The sequence below is a fragment of the Sarcophilus harrisii genome, chromosome 2, assembly GCF_902635505.1.
Source record: "Sarcophilus harrisii chromosome 2, mSarHar1.11, whole genome shotgun sequence".
Lineage (NCBI taxonomy): Eukaryota > Metazoa > Chordata > Mammalia > Dasyuromorphia > Dasyuridae > Sarcophilus > Sarcophilus harrisii.
The window spans coordinates 272,682,481-272,706,647 of NC_045427.1; the positions used below are offsets into that span (position 1 = coordinate 272,682,481).

General features: G+C 33.5%; 1 protein-coding gene across 3 annotated transcripts in view; it reads left to right on the forward strand.

The window, feature by feature from the left end:
- PRKD1 (protein kinase D1) overlaps positions 1–24,167 on the forward strand; it is a 404,980-nt gene that overhangs the window by 203,005 nt on the left and 177,808 nt on the right. For all 3 annotated transcript variants that reach the window (XM_023501195.2, XM_003756126.2, XM_031952271.1), the window contains exon 2: positions 4,633–4,771. In XM_023501195.2, coding sequence (XP_023356963.1) covers positions 4,633–4,771 — 139 coding nt within the window. The remainder of the gene's footprint in view (positions 1–4,632; positions 4,772–24,167) is intronic.

Consider the following 24,167-nt stretch of genomic DNA (forward strand, 5'->3'; position numbering starts at 1 on the left):
GTGACAAGTCAGTGATTATGTGTCACAGACAATTAAAGCCACTAGTAGATGCCAGCACAGGGAGGAAATATTTTTAAGCCTTACCAAGGGTGCCCTAATGCCTTGTTGTTCTAGCTTTGATAAATTAACCAAGAGCATCTGATTGCTACTTGGCTTTGCTTTTTAGATGAAGGTCTTTGGATATATACATTACTTAATACCCAGAGTAGTCCTTATGCTTGGGGACAGCCCATGCCAAGTGTACCAAGTATAATGGTACTTTTAGAACATCTGATCTGTATCTCACATACAGCAGATGGGCAGATGGTAGCCAACATTTATCTCCTTGGAGAATTTGGACAATTATTGTGATGGTGGGTACATGTGCCCTCCAGCATCATAAAATCATAGTCTTAGTCTTCCATTTATAAGTGAACTCAGGACATCTGATTCAGTCCTCACATTTTGCAGATGATCACCCAGAGATTGTGACTTGATTACTTTCACTTTTTGGAAAAGTATAACAAGTAATCAGGAATGAGTATTGGAGGCAATTGGGTATACTCATTCTTGAGTCAGAAAGACCTGAATTTAAGTACCTCGGGACACTTAACTGTGGGATCCTTGGCAAGTGACTATTTCTGTTTGTCTCAGTTTCCTCAATTGAAAAATGATAACAGCTCCTATATAAACTGTTCACCTTCATTTCTTTGAAGACTATTTCCATTATTTTATGATTCTCTTAGATCCACCTGTTATGTCCTTGATAGATTAATTTAGACCCTATATAGACAAATTCAGTGCCATAGCCATTCACAAGAAGTTTGATTTTTTTGGTTTAGATTTAATTTTATATGTATATATATTTATATATATCTACCTATATATGTGCGCCCCAGTGTATACTCTTATCAGTTCATGAGTGGATTATTGCAATCATATTTGTCCTCTCTGTTTCCAGTTTCTTCACTTTCCAATCTATCATTCACATAGCTGCCAAAATAATTTTTCTAAGTCTTAAGTCTGTCTGGGCCACTTCCTTGCTCCAGAACTTCCAAGTTCTCTCTGTTGCTTCTAGGATTAAATGCAAACCTTTTTTTCCCTTTGACATTTGAAGTCTTTCACAATCTTGTGCCAAATGATCCCAGTTTGATTAGTATTCCCCTCTTTTGTGTAATATATGATTCAGTTAAACTGACTAGTAGTTTCCCAAACTTTACATTGTCTCTTGATTCATGCATTTGCATAGGCCCTCTCCTATTTTACCCTATTTCAGTAGGGCTGTATTAGTTCTTCTCTTCTAGTCCTTTGTAGCCATCTCTTAGAGCTTAGCCCATATGCTACCTCCAAAAGGAATCCTTTTTTGATGTCTTCCTCTTTATTTCCCTATTGCTTTGCATATGATAGGTGCTTGCTAAATCAATGAATGATGGTTTGACTTGGATTGACTGACTGACTGACTAAATAATTTGTTCTGATTGGAAATCATACGAAAAAATACTTGAATACTATTTTGTACCTCTCTCTGGGAGGCAGAGTGATTTAGTGGATAAAGAGCTTAGTGGACAAAGCCTTGTGACCCTTATTTATCTTTTAAAATCTTAGATCCCTAAACAGATTCTAAGACTGTAAATTGCATAACACTTGGCAATCTGGGAGCAGCTAGATGGCACAGTGGATGGAGCACTGGTCCTGGAGCCAGGAGAATTCGAGTTCAAAGACACTTAACACTTACCAGCTGTGTGACCCTAGACAAGTCATTTAACCCAATTGCCTCTCAAAAAAGGCAAAACAAAACAAAACAAAAAACCACTTAGCAGTCTGAATTGCTAGAATCGTTCTTCACCATAGACCCTATATCAGTGATCAATGAAATCACCTGACTGCCAACAGTCACAGATAATTAGCCTAAAATATTAGCTCTTATACCTCTGAGAGAAGTTGTGTTATTTTAGATTGATGCAGATATGGTTCAAATAATGGCTACCAGCAATTCTCTGTTTTACTGAATACAGACCAAGAGGAAATGACCTTCAACTGCACTAAAGGATATAAGATTAGATATAAGAGAATTTCCTGACAGTAAATACTTAAGAACTAGAAAGGATGGGGAAACAATGCTCTAGACTTCTTAAAAACTGGAGTATGCATCAAAAAAAAAAAAAAACTATTAGTACATTTCTAGCTCTGACTTTTTCACCTCATCCAAGTTAGTTTCAAGCCCTTTAAACCTTTTTCATAAGTTTTATTTGCACCCTAATCAAGTTGAAGTCAACAAGCATTTACAAAGTGCTAAATATGCCATAATTTGGATCAAGCTCTGGGGATACAAAAAAAAAAAAAAAAAAAAAGATGAAAACAATATCCTTACCCTTAGGAAGAACCCTAATGAGATAGACAATATAAAAACAATGATTTACATGGAAAGTAGGGATAATCTCAGAGGCAAAGGCATTTAGCAGCTGGAAGGACCAGGAAAAGCCTCCTGTAGAAGGTGGGATTTGAGATAAGCCCCAAAGAAGTCATGGAAGCTAAAGGAAGAAGAGGGTGGGGGAGGCACCAGTGGACTGCCAGTGGAAAGTATAGCCTTGATGAGGTCAGAGTAGTAATTTCTAGTTTGAAATAAACATGTGACAAATTCACAATGGCCATTCTCTTTGCAAAAAGGAGAAAAGGTTACAAACAAAATGAAGTAAAATAGACACCATAAGTGGCAAATATGAAATAGATTTGGGAGAGCAGTAGTTAGCAAAAAAAGGAGTTTGGAAGAATTCATTAAAGGAATATACCCTAAGCCTGAATTATACCATTCACTGGCAGCCTAAATCCATACAGGATTGTAGCGGACTAAGTAGAATTAGGTATATTAAGGAGAAAGACATCATTAAAGGGAAGATAGTGAGGAGGGAGGGGAGAGTATTTTATAATGGGCTTACTTTGAAAAGGACTTCATCATGAGCAGATCTTTTATAGAGGAGTTTCTCAGGGGAGGACCAGAAAAGAATTTGGTAGCTCAAAAGGGAGGAATCAAGAAGTCAGATGGAATGCACCTGGAAGACCAAGTCCCAGACTTGGTAAGATAATGCTAAACAAAATCTCAAAGGATATTTAAAGATGTCCAGAGATTTGAGAGATAGGCAATGGATTTTCATAATCACTCTACACAGACTGTATAATATGGGACTTAGTTATACTTCATAATAGTAGATTGAGCTTCTTCCTGCCTAGGGAAAAAGAGTAAACTTAAAAGTTCACATTAGTATTATGTGTGAAGAAAAAAAAAAGTCATTGTTGCTAAATTGTTGATTAATTGGAGGGTAATAGTGTATAAGAATACTGGGAAAGTAGGAAGGAATCAAGTTATGCAGATCTAATGAATAGCTAGTTTACACAGTGGTTTTAAAGTTCAGAACATGGAGTCAAGGAGACTTGAATTTAAATCACATCTCAGACACTTAGCTGTAAAACCTTACGTAAGTAAACTTGGTCAGTCTCAATTTCCTCATCTATAAAATGGGGCTAATAATTGCACCCATCTGACAGGATTGTTATTTGAATCAAATGAGATAATAAAGGGAAAGTTCTTTGCAAACCTCACAGTGCTCTATAAATGCTATCAGATAGTTGATAAATACCAAACAGAGGAATTTATATTTAATCTTTAAGGTTACGAGGAACAATTAAATCTGGCTGAGCAAGGGAATGGCATTGTCAGAACTGCACTTTAGAAAAATCGTTTTGGCACCTGAGTGGGGCATGGATTGTAGTAAGGAGAAGCTTGAGGCAGGAAAATTAATCAAAGGCAATATTGTAATTGTTTATGTGCTAGATATTGAGGACCTGAACTAAGGAGGTGGCAGTATGAGTGGAGACAAAAGAACATATATAAGAGGTCATGAAGAAAAAAATAAAAAGCTTTAATAAAGAAGTAGATATGAGGGTTAAATAAAGCATTTATTATATGCAGACCATTATCAGGTGTCTGGGGTTTTTTTTTTTAATTTAAATTTTTATTTTTTTTAGTTCTCCTGGGATTTTGTTTTTGTTATTCAAAACCTTTGAATCCTTTGTTTCCTTTGTATCCAACTCTTCTCCATCTTATTTGGGATCTTATTTGACAAAGATACTAGAGTGGTAGGCCATCTAGATGGCACAGTGCATAGAGCATTGATTGACCCTAAATTCAGAAAGATCTGATTTCAAATCCAGTCTCAGACATTTCCTAGCTGTGTAACACTGGACAAGTCACTTAACCCCAAATGCATCAGCAGAAAAAAAAAGAAAAGATAACGAGTGGTTTACCATTTCCTTCTTCAACTTATTTTACATATGAGGAAACTGAGGCAAAGTTAAATGACTTGTCTAAGGTCACACAGCCAGAGAGTATATGAGGCTATATTTGAACTCAATAAGAGAATCTTTATCCAATACTCTAGCTACTGTGCCACTAGCTGTTCCATGAGATACTACTATCTTATATTTGTACTCTTGATATCAATTTGGCTAATATGTGTGTGTATATATATATATATATATATATATAATGACATAATTATTATGACAATATATATATATATATATATATATATATATATATATATATATATATATATATATAATGACATAAAGTTTTAATGTCATTTGTGTTTACAGTTTCCTGAATGCGGTTTCTATGGAATGTATGATAAGATCTTGCTTTTTCGTCATGACCCTTCCTCTGAAAACATTCTTCAACTGGTAAAGACAGCCAGCGACATCCAAGAAGGAGATCTCATTGAAGTTGTCTTATCAGGTAAAATATTTTCTCTTTCGTTATGGTCATACTTCATAATTGAGATTTTATTAGATTTTATGTTCTGAGAGTTTGTTTTCTAACATCCCCGAAACTAATTCTTTTTCTTTTTTTTTTTAAATGCATGAATGAAAAAAAAGTTAAAGCAAATTGTTAAGCATTTTCTATGTTCCATAAACTTTGTAAAACACTGGAGATACAAATAAAAAAATGAGACTTGATCCAAATAGTTTCTAAAGATCCTACTTATTTAAGAAATTCTAGTATTTGATAAGAATTAGAAATTGATTTCCAACTTTTTAGAAGATAAATACTATGTGAAAGTAAGGTACAAAAAGACTGGAAAAGTCAGAAGAGTCTAGATTATAAAGAGTTTTAAATGCAAAACAAAGGACTTTTGATCCTGCAGATAATAGAATAGTGCTTGAGATTACTGAGTTAGGGAATGGGTGGGGAAGGGGACCTGACCAAGGTCAATTTATTAGACTGTATAGAACTTATATCAAGAATATATCTGCCACCTTTTTATAATGAGTATAAGAAATGGTCATTAAATCTGCCTAAAAGATATAAAGAAAAGCCTGTGTCTGTACAAGGGAAAATTTTAGGAGAAAACAGCACCTGAACTGTGGATCTTTATAACAGTAGTATCAGCCATTTGCTGATAACAATTCCTAAAAAGGATTTTTACTAAAAATAGAGGAATCATTTAAACAACTGGGTTCCCCTCCTCAACTTATGTTTTTCCATATGTCTAATAGAAATTCTTTATTTTAAAAATTAAAATATTTGATAATGCTATCTTAGTATTTATAATAACTACATATTTTAGTATGTTTCTCTCTGCTCCTTCTTTTGAAGTCATCACTTATAAGAAATAATAAAAATAAAAATACAGAAAAACCCACATATCAACAATAAAGTCTAATATTATATGCAGTGGTCCTTACCCCATACTTGTCCATCTATTCAAAGAAGTTGAGAAAAAGTACCTTTTTGATATCTTTTGAGGGGCCTCCCTTGGTCATTATAGTATCAATGATCATTTTAAATTGCTTTGTTGTTGTTATTCTTATTATTTACACTGTTGCAGTTATTCTGTATATTTTGTCCCTGCTATCCTTATTTTACTTAGTCAGTTCTATAACCTTTCCTCTACTTCTCTGAATTCATTATATTTTTCTTACAACAGTGCTACTCTGTTACATTCTTGTACTACAACTTGTATACCATCCTTCAAAAGATGGTCATATACTTTGTTTCCATTTTTTCCACTATTACACTATTTTCCTTTCGAAGGAGGAAGTTTTTGCCCTCAGCCTCTTTGATTTATATGGGTAGCAGTGGGAATCTGAGTAAAAGGGCATGAGGTTTTTAGCCATTTCATTATTATAATTTCACATTACTTTCCAGAATAGTTGGATCAATTAATAGTTGCCAGTAGTATAGACATGGAAAATATTTCTAAAGAAAATTGATGCCTTTTAAAGATAGTGACGAATCTTAAATAGTTTTAACATTAATTCCTATTAACATTAAAAATTTCAGATTACATTCTTTTAGGAAATTAATGCCATTTGTTACATTTTCTATGCATAGAAAATGCATTTTTCTGATCATGAAAAAGATTTTGTTGTCCTATGCATGTTTTTCTTGATTTAAACTCAGGTCTTCCTGACTCTAGAAACAGTGTTCTTTCCATTGTACCTCCTTAGCTGTGTCTAATATGTACCACATAGAAAAAGCTCAGGTCTCTCAATTTTGGGCCTCTTGGACATGGCTGTTTCAGGGTGAGAAAAGAAAGTGAAGTGTTTTTGGTGTTTTATTAGATATATGTATTAAGTATTTATGTTGCTATTATTGTTTTATTATTTCACTTTTCATATGATTATGCAATTAGATTATGTTTCTTGAGTTTAGGGATCTGTTTTCTTTGCTTTATTACTCCAAAATCCTTTTGCAAATCAATAAACCTGAAATATTTATTGATTCACTTTTAAAGAGTTGGCTACTATTTAACTAATAGAGAATAGTGAATGGTGTCAAAAACAGGGCATTTCCCAAAATGAACTTTTTCCAGCTTTGATTATTCTATTAAACTCTAGTGCAATGCTGTTTGCTATCAAATTAGCAAATCACTTAACACTGTAAAGTGTTTGCCTCAGTTTTCTCATCTGTAAAATGAATTAGAAAAAGAAATAGCAAACCATTCAAGTATCTTTGCCAAGAAAACCTTCAAGTAAAGAGTCATACATGATTGAAACAACTGAACAAAAACAAGCATTGTAGACTAGACCCTGAGAAATAGTTCCTAACTTTTAGATAAGATAGATAAATTCCAGGGTACCTTAAATGAGGGTAATGCAAGAAATGCTTATAATTTCTGGACCTCTTGCTTATTTAAATCTGTCCCAGTCCTCTAAAGCAAACTTTAGACAAACTTACTAATTTTATTTTCCATAACTTTAGTAGGAAATTTTATTACTAATATGTTTATGACTTTCATTTGTTTCCAAATGCATTTTCCATTATTATTTGACCAGGGACTGTGATAATTTAATATCACTTGTGAGCTAGAGCATTTTCTCATAGGGTTATAGCAAAATTTACCTGTCAGCAAATATGGAAAGATTCACTTTCAGTAATGGCAGATGCTCTTTCTCTTCAGCAGGAATCAGGAGCTTTTATCTCTTTTTTTAATTCCCTTGAGAAATTTGACATTTTTTTCCAGTCTATTTACAGTTAGAAAAATAGGAATTTGGAGGCTAAACTAGCCTTTTCAGGTTGGTTTTCTATTTTTATTTTTGTTTTTTCCAAAGTAAAAAAAAAAAAAAAAAAAGATAGAAGTTTGATGAGAGAGACATCCAGAAAGCCAGAAAAGAATTGCTCATACACTTCAGGGTTTGGATTTATGGAAAGGTCAAAATACACATAAAAGGTTTTTTTTTTTTGTTATTTTTAGTATTGAAATGTTAATGTTTTATTTGAGTATTGAAGCTTTACTATTTAAAATAACATTATTACCTTTATTGTGCAGTGAGTGGGAAATAGAAATAAATGCTGTCCCTCCACTAGGGAGGCCAATTTCAGATGTAACTCAGGGTAGCAAAATAGGGAGACAACTAGGTGACACAATGAATAGAGCAACGGATCTGAAGTCGATCTGAGTTTAAAATCTGGCCTCAGACACTTCCTAGCTGTTTGATCTTAGGCAAGTCATTTAACCCTGTTTGCATCAATTTCCTCATTTGTAAAATGAGCTGGAGAAGGAAATGGTAAACCACTGCAGTATTTTTGCCAAGAAAACCTCAAATGGGGTCACAGAGTCAAGCATGAGTGAAATACCTGAGTGACAAAAAACAAAATGGGCAGTATGAAATTTACCTGAGTTGCAGATAAAATTGGGGTGGGATTTCAGCACCTTTCTATATACCACAGCTTCACCAGCTGGGAGTAAGATGGATAAAGTGTTGGACCTATAGTCAGGAAGATCTGAATTCAAATCTAGCCATAGAGTATTACTGGCAAAATGATCTTGGACAAATCACTTAACTGCTGCCTCAGTTTCCTCAGCAATAGAATGGAAATAATAAACAGTACCTATCTCACTGGGCTGTTATAACATAATGCTTGTAAAACACTGAACACAGTGCCTGGCACATAGAGAGTGCTATATAACTGCTTATTCCCTCTTTTCCTTCTCACATTTTGGGAGAAATTGAGATAATATAAAAATAAAATGTATTAATAAAAAGTTAATACTCTTAGTAATAATCTTTGTATCTTTCTTAGTGTTTAGCCCAGTATTTTACAGGGAGGACCACTGGATCATAGATTTAAAATTGAAAGGGAATTTAGAGATCATTTAATCCAATCTCCTTATGTTCCATATGAGAGGGATCCAGTAAGGAAAATAACTTGTGAAATATTATATAATTAGTAAATTGTAGAGCCCAGAATCAAACTTAAATTCTCTACAGCTTTGTCACTGCATCTACTGTCTTGTAGTGATGGTTGTAGTAGTAGGGATAGTAGTAGTGGTAGAAGTGTAGTAGTAGGAGCAGGAGTAGGAGGAAGAGTAGCAGTAGTAGTAGTAATAGTAGTAGTGGTGGTGGTGGTGGTAGCAGTAGTAGTAGTAATACTGGTAGTAGTAGTAGTAACAGTGGTATATCAGCTATTAAATATCATCTCATTTGTTCCTATCACTGCCCAGGAAATTAGTATTGTTCTATGTATTGCATTTTAGAATTAAGGAAATTTAGGCAAGCACAGATTAAGTCACTTGCCCAGTGCTACATAGATAGTAAGAACAAATATTTATAATAGTGTTTGCATTATATGCCAGAAATTATGCTAAGTAATTTAGAAGTGTTTGCATTATATGCCAGAAATTATGCTAAGTAATTTAGAAATATTTCATTTGATTATATTTGATCCTCACAAAAACCATGAGAAGGACATGCTATTTCTAGCCCTATTTTATAGATGGGGAAAAATGAAGTAAACAAATGTTAAATGATTGTTCCCAGGAGCACACAGCCAGTAAGTGTCAGAGGTTAGATACGAACACAAATTTTCCTGCTTTCCAGTTCAGTGTTTTATCCACTGTACCTCCCTATTCCTTGGTAAATGCTTGATGAGTAAGTGAATGAATGAATGTATGAACAGGTAAGCCATGGCAAATCAGAAAAGAGAAAAAGTTTTATATTCACCTTGGATAGCTAAATGATGTAATGGATAGCATGCCAAACTTGAAGTCAGAAGACTGAATTTCTCTTCAGACATTTTTTAACTGTATGACCTTGGCCATTATTTAGATTCTTTCATTTTCTTCATTTGTAGGAAGTGGATGATAATAGCAGTTATCTCACTGGGTTGTTATGAGAATCTTAAGGCCATATTTGTGAAGAACTTTTCATACTTTAAAATGCTATAGAAACGTTAGCTATTATTATTCATAAGTATCTTTTTTTTTTTTTGGAATCCTAAAAGGCCTTAATAAATTGCTATTAAGTGCTCTTCACCACAAATATATGTGGTAAAACCAGACTGCCCTTTATTCATCAATAGCATTCTATAAGCCAATTAACTGGTCAGTAACATAGTGATTTGTTTTTAGATGATGTGACTGTCTACAAGGAAGGATAGCTGAAATTCTTTCCTACATCTTAACACCATTTGCTTACCAGCTTATCAGGCAAATGGCAGAATTCCGACAATTATTTTCTCCTAGTCTGTTGTCATTACCCTGACAGAATCATGCGATGAGGTGAAAATCTTGATCTTGAGGTGAAAAAGATAACCAAGGAGATATAGCTCAACCTGTATATGAACAAGAATCACCCCTACAATCTAGCTCTGATGATCAGTTATTTAGCCTTTGCTTGAAGTCTTCCACTGAAACTATATCAGTTATTTCCCAAGGCAGCCAATTCCATTTTTGGACAGGTTTACTTATTAGGAAGAACTTCCTTCTAACTTTGTCTCTATACATTCCCAAACAGAGTATGTCTGATCACTGTTACGTGTGACATCCTTCAAATAATTGAAAATAGCTGTCATGCCTATAAGAGATTCTTTTCCAGGATGAACATCATCAGTTCCTTCAACTAACTCTTGTATGATCTATCAGGACCCTGGACTCTCTGTTCCTTATCCTAAAATGTGCTACCAAGAACTGAATACAATATTCTACATGTGATTAGAGTAAAAGAAACATGCAGAACTGTAATCTCTCTTATTTTGGACACTGCCTTTTTGAATGTTGACCAAGACAACATTAACATATTTTGACTGGATTTGAGTGGATATCACTGCTCTGGGAGTCAGGAAAAATCATCTTTCTGGCCTCAGATGCTTACTAGTTGTGGGACCTTTGCAAGTCATTTACCCCAATTTGCCTCAGTTTCATTATTTGCAAAATGAACTGGAGAAGGAAATGGCAAACCACTCCAGTATTCTTGTCAAGAAAACCCTAATTAGAGTTATGAAGAATTGGGCACAAATGAGATGCCTGAACAACAAATCATGTCATTTTGAACTTGTAATACACTAAAATCCCCAGATCTTTTTAAGACATAATTTTTGTAACCCATTATTTTCTCATCTTATGATACTGTTTTTTTAATTCAAGTTTAAGAGTTTATTTACATTCTTCCCTATCAAATTTCTCCTTACATTTGATAAATATCTTAGCTTCTTCTATCTTTCTAGATCCTGGTCCTATCATCTTGCTTGTTCCCCATCCCTAATCCCCATCCCTAATAATTTTTTAGTCACATGCATATTTTATGAGTTTGCCTTTTTACCCAAGTCCCAAATAAAAATGTTACAAAGCACAGGGTCAAGTATGTATCCCTGGAGCATTACACTAGAGAATGCTTTCTGACTTTCCATTCAACCATCATAATTATTCTTAAGGTCTTGCTTTTTCAACCAACTAGTTCTCAATGCAGCCAATTTTTATTACCTTCCAGGTCACATTTCTATGTTTTCCACTTGAAAATAATAAGGGTTTGTTGTTTTGTTTTTTTTTTTTAGTCAGAAGTCTTCTAAAATCTATATAAATAATGTTTTCCCTTTCTAAGTAACTCTATAAAAGTAAGTTTAGTGACTATCTAAGAAGATATAAAATGAGACTATTACTACATAAAGTGTTTTTAATGAAGCCATTATTTATCTTTTTGATGACAATTTCCCCCTTAAAATACCCAATAATTACCTACATATGTCTATAGTCATCTAGAATTTTGTCCAAAAAACTAAAATCAAATGCATTGGTCTATAGTTTAAAAAACTATTATCACCTTATTTTTAAAATTTGGATAATATTTCTCATTCTCCAGTCCTGCAACACCTTCCCTATTTCTTCAGATCTTTGAAGATGAGTTGTAATGGCTCAGGAGTACTATCTGCAAATTTTTTTGGTATTGAGAATAGAGTTCATCTCAGTTTGATAACTCAAATTCATCTAGAATAGTAACATTCTGTCTTGTACTTCTTAATGGAAAAGAATTCTGATTTGAAGTTATAGGACACGATTTCATTCCTGAACTCTCCTAATTACCTGGGTGACCTCTGGTGAATCATTTAACTTTTTTATCCTCAGTTTACCTCCTTTGTAAAATAAGACAGTTGACCTAACTGACCTCTGAATTCACTTCAAGCTCTAAACCTCTGAGAATATTTACCTTGAGTTTTATGTCCCCATTAGCCATTTTTGTTCTATCCTTTCTTGCCCAAATAACATTTCTCCTTGACAAAGAAAACAGGGGCAAAATAATGGCAGACTAGCTTTCTACCTCCATTTCATAGGTCCATTCTTCTTTTCCAGGCTAAGTGATTTAAGTAAATGTGTTTCATCCCTAGAAAAGAAAAAATGGCTGAATCATGTCAAAAGGGCAGTCATTTAAGGTATATTTACATCAGCCTAATCCTCTTGCACATGCAGGTTGAAAAGTAAGCTGTAAAAATAAGAATTGGAAGAAAGGGAAGATAGGAGTATCAGATACTATTATTCTTTGGATAATTTGTTAGTAATGTTTTCTATGGAGTTATACATAATATCAGAAATACCACAAAATACATTGGTTTTCAGATGATCTAATTTGTTCTAATAATGAAGAAAAAACCTATTTCTTTTACTTAGCATTCCCAAGTAGTCTAATAATACTTATCCATCAGTACTTGTGATACTTTGCATCAAGGCACATTTTTCTGTATAGCTTCTTGATCAGTTTCTAGAAGATTGGGACACTTAATGACCTCAAAGAATTCAGCAGGGTCACTATTCAGTTGCACTTTGCTAATATCTCAAAACAAATAGAAAGAAAGAAAAGGAAAAGAATAGAAAGGGGAAAAAAAGAAATACATAAGTATTTGAAATGATTTCTCAGTATTATTTCCTTCATTAATGAATCAACATGTTATCAAAATCTTCCTGCATATTTTCTAATCAGGCAGGAAACTTAGAATGCCTGTCCTTAATGTGCTTACCATGAAAATTTAGAGATTAATTGAAGTTTCACGATGAAGTAAGGAACTAGCAAACATCATACTATCTTAACATTTTGACTAAAATAAAGTTATATATTTGCATTCACATAATGAATATATATATATACATATATATATATATTCCTTACTATTAAGAAATATATTTTTCACTACTAAATTGGCAAGAAAAGAGATATGCATTTCTTTCTTTTTTTTTAAACTTATAATTTTCGAGAAAAGTTCATAGTACTATAAAGATAAAAGGGATCTAAATCTTACTGTTTCTTTTTTACTAATTAGAAAAGTGAGATTAAGCCGAGAGAAATAAAAGTGTTTTAACCATGATCAAATGCCTTATTCCTCAAGGGAATGATACAGATTCTCAGCATTTCCTAGATCATCTTATTTTTTCTTCTAGGTGGTATAGGAAACTCCTCTTATATTTTACTTAATTTTTGTCATATCATTGACCTGAAAATGTTATGCACAAGTAGTTTTTAATTTAAGCAAGATTTGAGATGAATATCTATATTCCCTTTTTAAGTCCTTTCCCTGTTTTCCTTCCATGAACTGTCCTGATCTGATTGATAAGTAAACCAGCTGAATGCTCATGGTTAATTATATCAGATCATGCTTTACATACTATCCAACCATCTGTTATGATGATCTCATTGCCTTCCAGTCTTCTGAACCTTTTCTTGGCCACTTAGCTTTGAAAGCAGTCTTCTGAGCTCATACAGTTCTGATTGTCAAGTTAACCACCCATGACTCTGAAATGCATGTGATACTATGATAGGTGCCATTCTCTTCCTGGTCATTGCTTTGATATCCTTCCTGCCATTTCTCACCCTTTGAATGTTTTTCTCCCCAGGAACAATCAAATAAATGAAAGGGTTAGCTTCAATAATTTCTGGATTCTTTCTTACTTCCAAAATTATTAGAATATTTATTTTGGGTACCTAACAGCAAAGGGCATGGTGGTTTAATCTCCTGTGGTTCTATTCCCTATACCAAATTAAAAATCCCTTACCTTGCCACTACTTCCTTAAATGTTGTAGCATATATATATATATATATATATATATATATATATATATATAGCCTCATATATAATAGGTGCTTAATAAATGCTAGTTGACTGATTGACATCATCTAGTATAGAATATAAGTTCATTTAGGATAGGGATTTGATTGTTTTTGAGTTTCTTCTTAGCACTTACCACTATGCTCTTCTCTTTTTTCAGTTTAATATTTTGTTTCCCCCAACTACATATAAAAACAATTTTCAACATTCATTTTAAAAACTGAGTTTAAAATTTTCTACTTTATCCCCAGCTATGTCATTGAGAAGGCTAAGTAATTTGATATGGATTATGTGTAATCATGTAAAACATATTTCCATATTAGTCATGTTATAAAAGAAAACACAGACCAAAATAAAAATCCAAGGGAAAAAAAGAAAAAAAGTCTGTTTTGATCTGTATTCAGTCTACATAAGTTATTTCTCTCAGAAAAGACAGCATTTTTCATGACAAATCTTTCAGTTATCTTGGACCATTGTATTGCTGAGAATAACTCATTCACAGCTGATCTTACAATATTTCTCTTACTGTATAGAATATTCTACTAGTTTTATTCATTTAACTTTGCATCAGTTCATGCAAGTCTTTTCAGGTTTTTACTGAGAGTATTTAGCTCATCATTTCTTATATCACAATAGTATTGCATCATAATCATATACCATGAATTGTTTAGCCCTTCCTTACTATCAGAAAAGCACTGTTATAAATATTTAGCTATAGTGTCTATTTGTTCCAAATAATAGTTGAATCGGTTCACAACTCCACCAACAATGAATTAACATCTGTTTTTTCATATTCTCTCCCACGTTTATCATTCTCTTTTTCTGTCCTATTAGCTAATTTAATAGGTGTGAGGTAGTACCAGGTAGTCCCTCAGTGTTATTTTAATTTGTATTTCTCTAATCAGTAGTGATTTGAACATTTTTTTCATAGGGTAGCTTTGACTACTTCATCTGAAAACTGACTTTATATCTTTTTTCATCATTTATCAGTAGGGGAATGGCTTTTATCTTTTTGTAAATTTGACTCCTTTCTCTACATATATGAGAAATGAGGCCTTTATCAGAGAAATTTGCTTGAAGAAATTTTTATAATTATGATTGCTAACTGTATTTCCCTTTATCCCATTTTCCCCATTTATTCTATTCTCTCTCTATTTTCATCTTGTTCCTACTCTAAGGTGTGTTTTTGATTGTTGTCTCTTCCAGTCCACTCTCCCTTCTATGAACACCCCTCCTTTCTCTTATCCTCTTCCCCTCCTGCTTTACTATAGAGTGACAATAGATTTCTAAACACAATTAAATGTATATTTTATTCCCTACTTGAGTCAATTCTTAGAGTAAGGTTTAAGCATTTCCCGCCATCTCTCCCACCTTCCCCTCTACTATAATAGCTCTTTCTTGCCTCTTTTATGTGTGATAATTTATCCCATCATCCCTCTCCTTTTTCCTCTCTCCCAATGCCTCCTTCTTTCTCACTCTTTAATTTTATTTTTCAGATATAATCACATCATATTTAATTCACACCTGCGCCCTCTGTCTTTATATACTCCTTCTAATTGTTCTAATAATGAGAAAGTTCTTATGAGTTATAAGTATCATCTTCTCATATAAGAATGTAAACTGTTTAATCTTATCAAGTCCCTTGTAATTTCCCTTTCCAGTTTACCTTTTTATGCTTCTCTTAAGTCTTGTATTAGGAAGTCACCTTTTCTATTCAGTGATGGTCTTTTCATCAGGAATGCTCAAAAGTTTTCTATTTCACTGAATATACATTTTCCCCTGAAAGAGAATAGTTTTGCCAGATAGGTGATTCTTGGTGTAATCCTAGTTCCTTTGCCCTTCAGAATATCATATACCAAGCCCTCTGATCTTTTAATGTAGAAGCTGATAAATTTTTGAATTATCCTTTCTATGGCTCCATGATACTTGAATTGTTTCTTTTCTGGTTGCTTGCAATATTTCTTCCTTAACCTGAAGAGCTCTGGAATTTGTCTGTAATATTCCTTGGGGTTTTTATTTTGAGATCTCTTTCAGAAAATCATGGATTCTTTCAGTTTTTATGTTATCTGTTTCTAGAATGTCAGGGCAGTTTTCTGATAATTTCTTAAAACATGATGTTTTGATCATGCATTTAGCATGTCCAATAATTTAAAAATTCTCTCTCCTGGATCTGTTTTCCAGGCCATTTTTTTTCCCTAATAAGAATTCACATTGGGGCAACTAAGTGGTGCAGTAGATAGACCATCAGCCTTGAAATCAGGAGGATCTGAGTTCAAATCTGGCCTTAGACACTTAACATTTCCTAGCTGTATGACCCTGGGCAAGTAACTTAATCCCAGTTGCCTCAGCAAAAAACAAATAAATAAATAAATAAAAGATTTCACATTTTCTTTTTTTTTTCATTCATTTGATTTTGTTTGTTTATTTATGACTCATAGATTCATTAGTTTTCACTTGATAAATTATAATTTTTAGGGAATTATTTTCTTCAATGAGGTTTTGTACTTCCTTTGCCATTTGGCCAATTCTGCTTTTCAAAACATTCTTTTCCTTATTAGATTTTTCTTCCTCTTCTACCATTTAGTTTATTCTGTTTTTTAAAATGATATTTTCTTTGATAGTTTTGTATGCCTCCTTTACTAAAATTATTTTTTCATAATTTTCTTGCTTCACTCTCATTTCTCTTCCCATTTTTCCTCTACCTCTTTTACTTCATTTAAAAATCCTTTTTGAACTCCCTGGTGAGAACAATTGATATTTTTCTTGGAGGCTTTGGGTATAGGGTTTTTATTTTGCTGTCTTTTTCCGAGTGTGTGTTTTGATCTTCCTTGCTGTCATAGTGACTTTCTACAGTCAGAATTTTTTCCTGTTTGTTAATTTTACCTTTATTTCTTCACTTTTAACTCTTTGCTAAACTGGGACTCTGATTCCAGAGAGGAGGATGAATTGCTGCCCCTAGGTTCAGGGATTTTATGCAGATGTTTTCAGAGATACTTCAAAGGACCTATAAATTTTCAGTTTTTCCAGTTTGATATGATCCAAGGAGAGGTGTGTTAACTATGATCCTGGCCTGTGCTCTGTTTTGTGAGTAACCACAAGCATTCTTTTCTTCCCTGGAACTGTGAATAAGGTCCCTGTTCCACTGTGGATTCAAGCTCTGCACTTCCAGTGTTCTTCCTTGCCCTGGAACTGCCACTCAGAACTGCAGTCTGGATCTGAGTATGGGCAAAGTAACCTAGTCCTGCCCTCGGTGTCAGCAGGCACTATAATCTATAATCTCCTGATCACTTGTTCCACTCTTAATGACTGGAAAGTCTGGAGGTCTGAAAACTGCTGCTGCTACCAATTCAGTCATTCCCAAATTTCTGGTTTTCTGAGTCTTGATTTATGCTGTGCTAGACTGCACTTTGCTGTCACCCCAGTGTGTTAGATGACCTTCTAACTTGTCTCTAATTGGAAATTGTTTTACTTTGTTCATTTGTGAGTTCTGCTACTCCAGGATTTGTATTAGGGAATTACTTGAAAATCTTCAGATCAGTTTTAGGAGAGTTTAGGTGAGTCCCCCTTGCCTTCTCTTTGTCATCTTGACTATGTCCAAGTTCTTAAGAAATGTATTTTATTTTTTCATTCATTCATTTATCCTCTCCCATTCTAACCCCTTTCCCCTTGTGGCTTCAATAGTCATCTCATCAAAGCAAAATCATATTTTCACTTTAATTGTCTAGATATTTGTGATTTTTTAGACTTGTGCCTCAAAAGTGGAATGTGCAACATATATAATATGTATATGTGTATGTACACACATATAAATATGTATATATAATTATATATATATATATATATATACATAATTTGCAGTTAGACTTAAGCACTTTTCCCCCCCCATGATGAATTATGATAATTCCTGGCCATTGGTAAATATATTGTTAGTGTAATGCAGATACTTTCTAACAGTGGAAATTTTGAATGCAAAATTATAGGTCAGAGCTATTTTTCCTAAGTCTTATGGTTTATGTTAGGTATGGCTTTTAGCATTTCCTTTTTATTATTTCTAATAATAATTCTCTTTCCAACCATATCTTCCAAGTAAACCTGTTTGTAATTTCTTTATTCCACGTTGTTGTTGTTATTTTTTTAATATCTAAAAGGGCATCATGATGGAAAACATCTTCATTAGATTTCCCACCTTTTCTCAGTTTTATGCCTTTAGCAAGAAGAATGGAATTGTGGTGGTTTCAGGTTCTTTTTCTCATTGTTTCATAGTTCTTTCTGTGTGGAATAGGTTTGCCATCTTTTCCTGGTATGATGTCTGGGTATTGCTTTTGAATTAAATGGCAATGAATGCTATAAAATCTCCTTCCAGATCTTTAAATCAATGATATTAATGATCTTAATGACAAAATCATAATAACAATTCAGAAAGGAGACTGAATTTCATAATATAGACCAAATTATTACTGTAAAAATGTACGTTCTGTACTCTTCCCTCCTTCCATCTATCTCTCCTTTTCTTCCTTACTCCCTTCCTTTCATGTATACACATGCTTCTGAAAGAATTATATTATTTGACCTATTTTAAAAAATCATTCTATCCCTCAAAAAAGTTTGAATATTATATTTCTGGTGTGTATAATAACTTCCTTGTAATGGTGTTTTTTTTTCACATGAATTAAAACTGTAATATTTAAAAGCCATATATTGGTTTGGTTTCCTTTACATTATAATTCTTAATTTATACCATTATAAAATGTCAATTCTGTACCCTTATGTTTTCTTTCTCACCTTTCCACCAATGTTCTAACATCCTTCAAAACTATACTCAGGTTCATTTTCTTTATTATTTTATTTAAAATTAATTGTTATTTACTTTAAGCACTTTTCCTTCTTCACCCCATGGAATATTTATAGCTTTATAACAAAGGGATTGGTTAATATTCTCCCTAAAGATGAATGTTTAGTATAATAAAGGCTGCTAGTAGCATAGTAAATGGAGCACTGAGTGTAAAATCAGAAAAGTCCAAGTTCAAATCTGGTCTCAGATACTTACGAATTCTGTAATCCTGGGCAAGTCACTTAACCTCTGACTGTCTCAATTAAATCATTTGTTAAATGAAGATAGTCGTAGCCCTTCGTCTGTAAGTATTTGAACAATAAAATGAGTTAATATTTGTAAAACTTTTTAAAATTTTATAGTGCTATATAAGTGCTAGTGATCATTGTTATCACATTCTTATCATTAAAATCGTAAAATCATAGATCTAAAGATCTGGAAGGGAACATTATATCATCCATTCCCATTTAACCCAAAAGCATTTTATGTGCACCTGCACTGTATAAAACATTGTGCTAAGCACCAGGGTTTCAAAAACAAGTGACAACAATAAAAATTGGGCATAGATGGAGATCATAGATTGAGAATTGAGAGAACTATGTATTTTTCTATACCTTGTTTTTGAGATAAGGAATCGAGATGTAGGTAGATAAAGCAATTTGTCCAGTATCACACAAATCATAAAACACAGAGGAAGGATTGAAATCCAAATTCTGTGACTTCAGAATCAGTGTTTTCTCCACAGTTTTTTACTTCTTTGCATCCTTTGTTGGTAATACAGTGACTAGCCACATAATAATATATATTATTACTTGACTATACTCTGTTATCTCTGGTTCTTGCTCTCAAGGATTTTACATTCTACTAGTTTATATATTATGTGAACAGGTGAGCATATACATGATACTTTGAGAATGAGGAAATCACTAGCAACTAATGAGAATAGTAAAGGCTTCCTGTGGGAGAAGACATGAGCTGAGCTTACAGCCAACTAGGAATTGTAAGGGGGGAAAGTGGAGAAAGAATTCACTCTGACCATGTGTCAAAGTTAATCTACAGATGAGGAAATGGAGGCTAGAGAAGGGAAGGAAGTGTTCAAAGTCAGGTAAGTAGTGGAGTAGTAGATTTGTGATTCAAACCTAGTTCTTCCAATTTCAAGCTCAACTTTTTTTTCTTTGCAATCTTATGCTATTTCTTATTTGTCAAAAGAGACAAAGCAGGACAATATTATTTATGTCAATGAAGGATAAATAGCTAAGAAGAGTTCTTCTAAAATATAGCTTTTCATACTCATAAAAGAGGCTTAAGTCTTGATTGTTTTTGTTAGCAGTTGAAAATAACTCATCTGGAGATCCTCTGTTGACAATACTGTGTCAGACCACCAGCTGCTTGTGAATTGCACCAAAGGGTAATTTCCACTCTTGGAATCTTTAGACAAATACCATCCTTCACTGTTTCAATTACCATCTCTATCTAATGATTCTCAGATCTTACATACCCAGCCCTAGTCTCTTAAGCTCCTAGTTTGTCTTCCCAACTGCCTTTCTAAAACTAAATGTCTTGGAGGACACTTCTTATATTTCCTCTCAAAAACTCTGTACTTCCGAAGTTCCTTATTACAAGTGAAAGCTCCACCTTATCTTTGTAGTCCTCAGATTCTCAACTCTGTTGCCAAAACATGTCAAATTTATCTTCATAAAATCTCTTGTAGATGACTTCTCTCCTCTGATGATGATTCTCTAGTACAGGCATTCAAAACCCCTTAAAAAGTAGCTTCCTCCTCCTACCTTTCCATTCGTCTTATACATTACTCCCCACCATATACACTGTGATCCAGCAAATTGGACTTCCTTGCTATTGCTTGAATAAGACACTCAATTTTTAAGTTTTGATTATATGAAATTTTAAAAGTTGTGAATTTTGTTTGTTTTTACAAACAAAACCAATGAAACCAAGATTAGAAGGAAAACAGAAATCTGAGGAATAATTTTTACAAGTATCTCTAATAAAGACCTGATTTCTCAAATATACAGAGAACTGAGTCAAATTTATTAGCATACAAGTCATTCTCTAATTCATAAATGGTCAAATTATGAACATGAAGTTATTTCAGATGAATAAATCAAAGTTGTATATGTTCCTATGGAATAAAAATGCTTTAAATCACTATTGATTAGAGAAATGCAAATTAAAACAAGTCTGACTTTCTCACACTTATCAGATTGGCTAATATAACAGAAGAGGAAAATGATAAGTGTTAGAGAGGTTGTAGGAAAATTGGGACACTATCACACTGTTGGTAGAATTGTAAACGGATACAACCATTTTGAAAGCAATTTGAAGCTGTGCCTAAAAGTTATTCATACTGTCTACACCCTTTGGTCCAGCAATACTACTACGAATACTAACTCTGTATTCAAAGAAATCATGAAATATTTAAATATTGATAGCAAAAATATTTATAGCAACTCTTTTTGTAGTTGCAAAGAGTTGGAAACTGGAGGGATGTCTATCAATTTGGGAATGGCTGAACAAGTTGTGGTAATATGATTATGATGGATTATTACTGTGCTTTAAGAAATGAAGAGCAGTCTAATTTCAGAAAAACATGAACTGATGAACAGTGAAGTAAGTAGAATCAAGAGAACACAGTGATCACCTGTGCATAACTTAGCTCTTTTCAGCAATACAGTGATCCAGGACAATTCCAAAAGATTCGTGATGGAAAATTTATCCACATCCAGAGAAAGAACTGATGAATTTTGAACAAAGATCAAAGCATGCTATTTTTTCTCTTTGTGTGTTTATAGTTGTTCCCTTTTGGCGTGTTTTTTTTTCCATAATGTGACTAATATGGAATTACAAAAAAAAACAAAAACAAAAACAAAAAAAACCTACCAAACTAAAGGTTTCCAGAGTTGTGTTGACCTCCTTGTTGTATGCCTGTAAATACTAGCACCATTCCAGAAAATGGAATCGCTCCCATTTAAATTAGGAAGATTCTGAAGCTCACCTGTCAGGATAAGGTACCAGACATGGAAGGCGCTTTCTTGCTCTAAACTTGCAACCAAGCATTCCAATTCTACTGCAGAAAGCGTAACTCCATTGGGTTGGCCATATTGTTTGAATGTCAAATACATACTTGCCAAAAATACTATTTTGTGGAGAACTCACACAAGGCAAGCATTCACATAGTGATCAGAAAAAGCAATACAAGGAGACTCTCAAACTCTCTCTGAAGAACTTTGCAATTGCTTGTGTGACACTGACATAGGGCCATCCAACATTGAGTGCTCTTATCAAAGAAGTAGCTCAAAAGAAATACAAGATGTACAAATTTATTTGTTCCAAATGTTCTTATGTACTACTTGTGCCCAACCTGTGGTCAAGCATTTGAAGGTCATAGTGGTCTGATTAGCCACAGTTGGACATACTGTAACCTGATTCTCACACAGTGTTGTCCTTTCTGAAAACCATAGACAACTACCAGCCAACCGATATGGAAATATGTTTATGTGATTGTACATATATAACCTATTTCAAATTGCTCACCATTTTTTGGAGGGAAGAGAGGAGAGAGGGAAAAAATTTTCGAACGTATTTTTTTTAAAGAATGTTTAAAATATTCTTTACACACAATTGGAAAAAAACAAAATGCTATTTTAAAATGATGCTTTTCTTTATCTCTCTTAATACTAATTCCTTTCCTTTATCAATTATCTTTAATACATTATGTTTATGTCTAGTAGTTTACATTGGTGTTGTTATTTCCACACCCCTTCAGATTTTTGAACTCCTTGAGAAGTGGTATTATTTTTTGCCTTTTGAATTGCTTAATGCAGTGCTTGATATAAAGGAGGTACATATATTGATAGGCTGACAGACTGAAACATGGACATTAAAATAAACAAGAAATACAACTTGGAACTAAGATCAAAGACTTTGGCTTTTATTCTTAGACCTCTGGGGACAGTTAGATTTTTTTTCTCTATCTTCTACTTTACTAAACTCCCCAAATTTTATTTATTTTTGAGAATAGTTTCGTGAGCCAAAGAGTCAGTGGGTAAGAACCATAGAAGAGCTGATCCATGGGTTTCAGGAATATAAAACCTTAGAGATCTATGAATTTAGTTCTCTGGTTTTCAGGAAAGAACATAAAAGTTATGCATTTCAACAAAATCATTTTACCTATCTTTATAGCCCATTGTGATTACAAAAACTTAGTTTTTTCACATTTATTAAATGAGAGCAGAAATTGTATTCTTTTTCTCCTTACCTTTCTTTGTGTTACCTCTTTAAAGTAAGATTGAATTTGTTTTTGTTTGTTTGTTTGTTTGCTTTTTATTATAATAACTTTTTATTGACAGAACCCATGCCAGGGTAATTTTTTTTACGACATTATCCTTTGCACTCACTTTTGTTCCGATTTTTCACTCCCACCCTCTACCCCCTCCCCTAGATGGCAAGCAGTCCTATATATGTTGAATATGTCGTAGTATATCCTAGATACAATGTATGTGTGCAGAACCAAACAGTTTTCTTATTGCACAGGGAGAATTAGATTCAGAAGGTAAAAATAACCCGGGAAGAAAAACAAAAATGCAAACAGTTTACATTCATTTCTCAGTGTTTTTATTTTGGTTGTAGCTGCTTCTGTCCATCATTGATCAATTGAAACTGAATTAGGTCTCTGTGTCAAAGAAATCCACTTCTATCAGATTACATCTTCATACAGTATCGTTGTTGAAGTATATAATGATCTCTCGGTTCTGCTCATTTCACTTAGCATCAGTTCATGTAAGTCTCTCCAAGCCTCTCTGTATTCATCCTGCTGGTCATTTCTTATAGAACAGTAATATTCCATAACATTCATATACCACAATTTACCCAACCATTCTCCAATTGATGGGCATCCATTCATTTTCCAGTTTCTAGCCACTACAAACAGGGCTGCCACAAACATTTTGGCACATACAGGTCCCTTTCCCTTCTTTAGTATCTCCTTGGGGTTGCAGTATAGCATCTGGGTCAAAGGGTATGCACAGTTTGATAACTTTTTGGGCCTAATTCCAGATTGCTCTCCAGAATGGTTGTATTTGTTCACAGCTCCACCAACAATGTATCAGTGTCCCAGTTTTCCCGCATCCCCTCCAACAATCATCAGTATTTTTTCCTGTCATCTTAGCCAATCTGACAGGTGTGTAGTGGTATTTCAGAGTTGTTTTAATTTGCATTTCTCTGATTAATAATGATTTGGAACACTTTCATATGAGTGGTAATAATTTCAATTTCATCATCTGAAAATTTTCTGTTCATATCCTTTGACCATTTATCAATTGGAGAATGGCTTGGTTTCTTATAAATTAGAGTCAGTTCTCTATATATTTTGGAAATGAGGCCTTTATCAGAACCTTTAATTGTGAAGATGTTTTCCCAGTTTGTTGCTTCCCTTCTAATCTTGTTTGCATTAGTTTTGTTTGTACAGA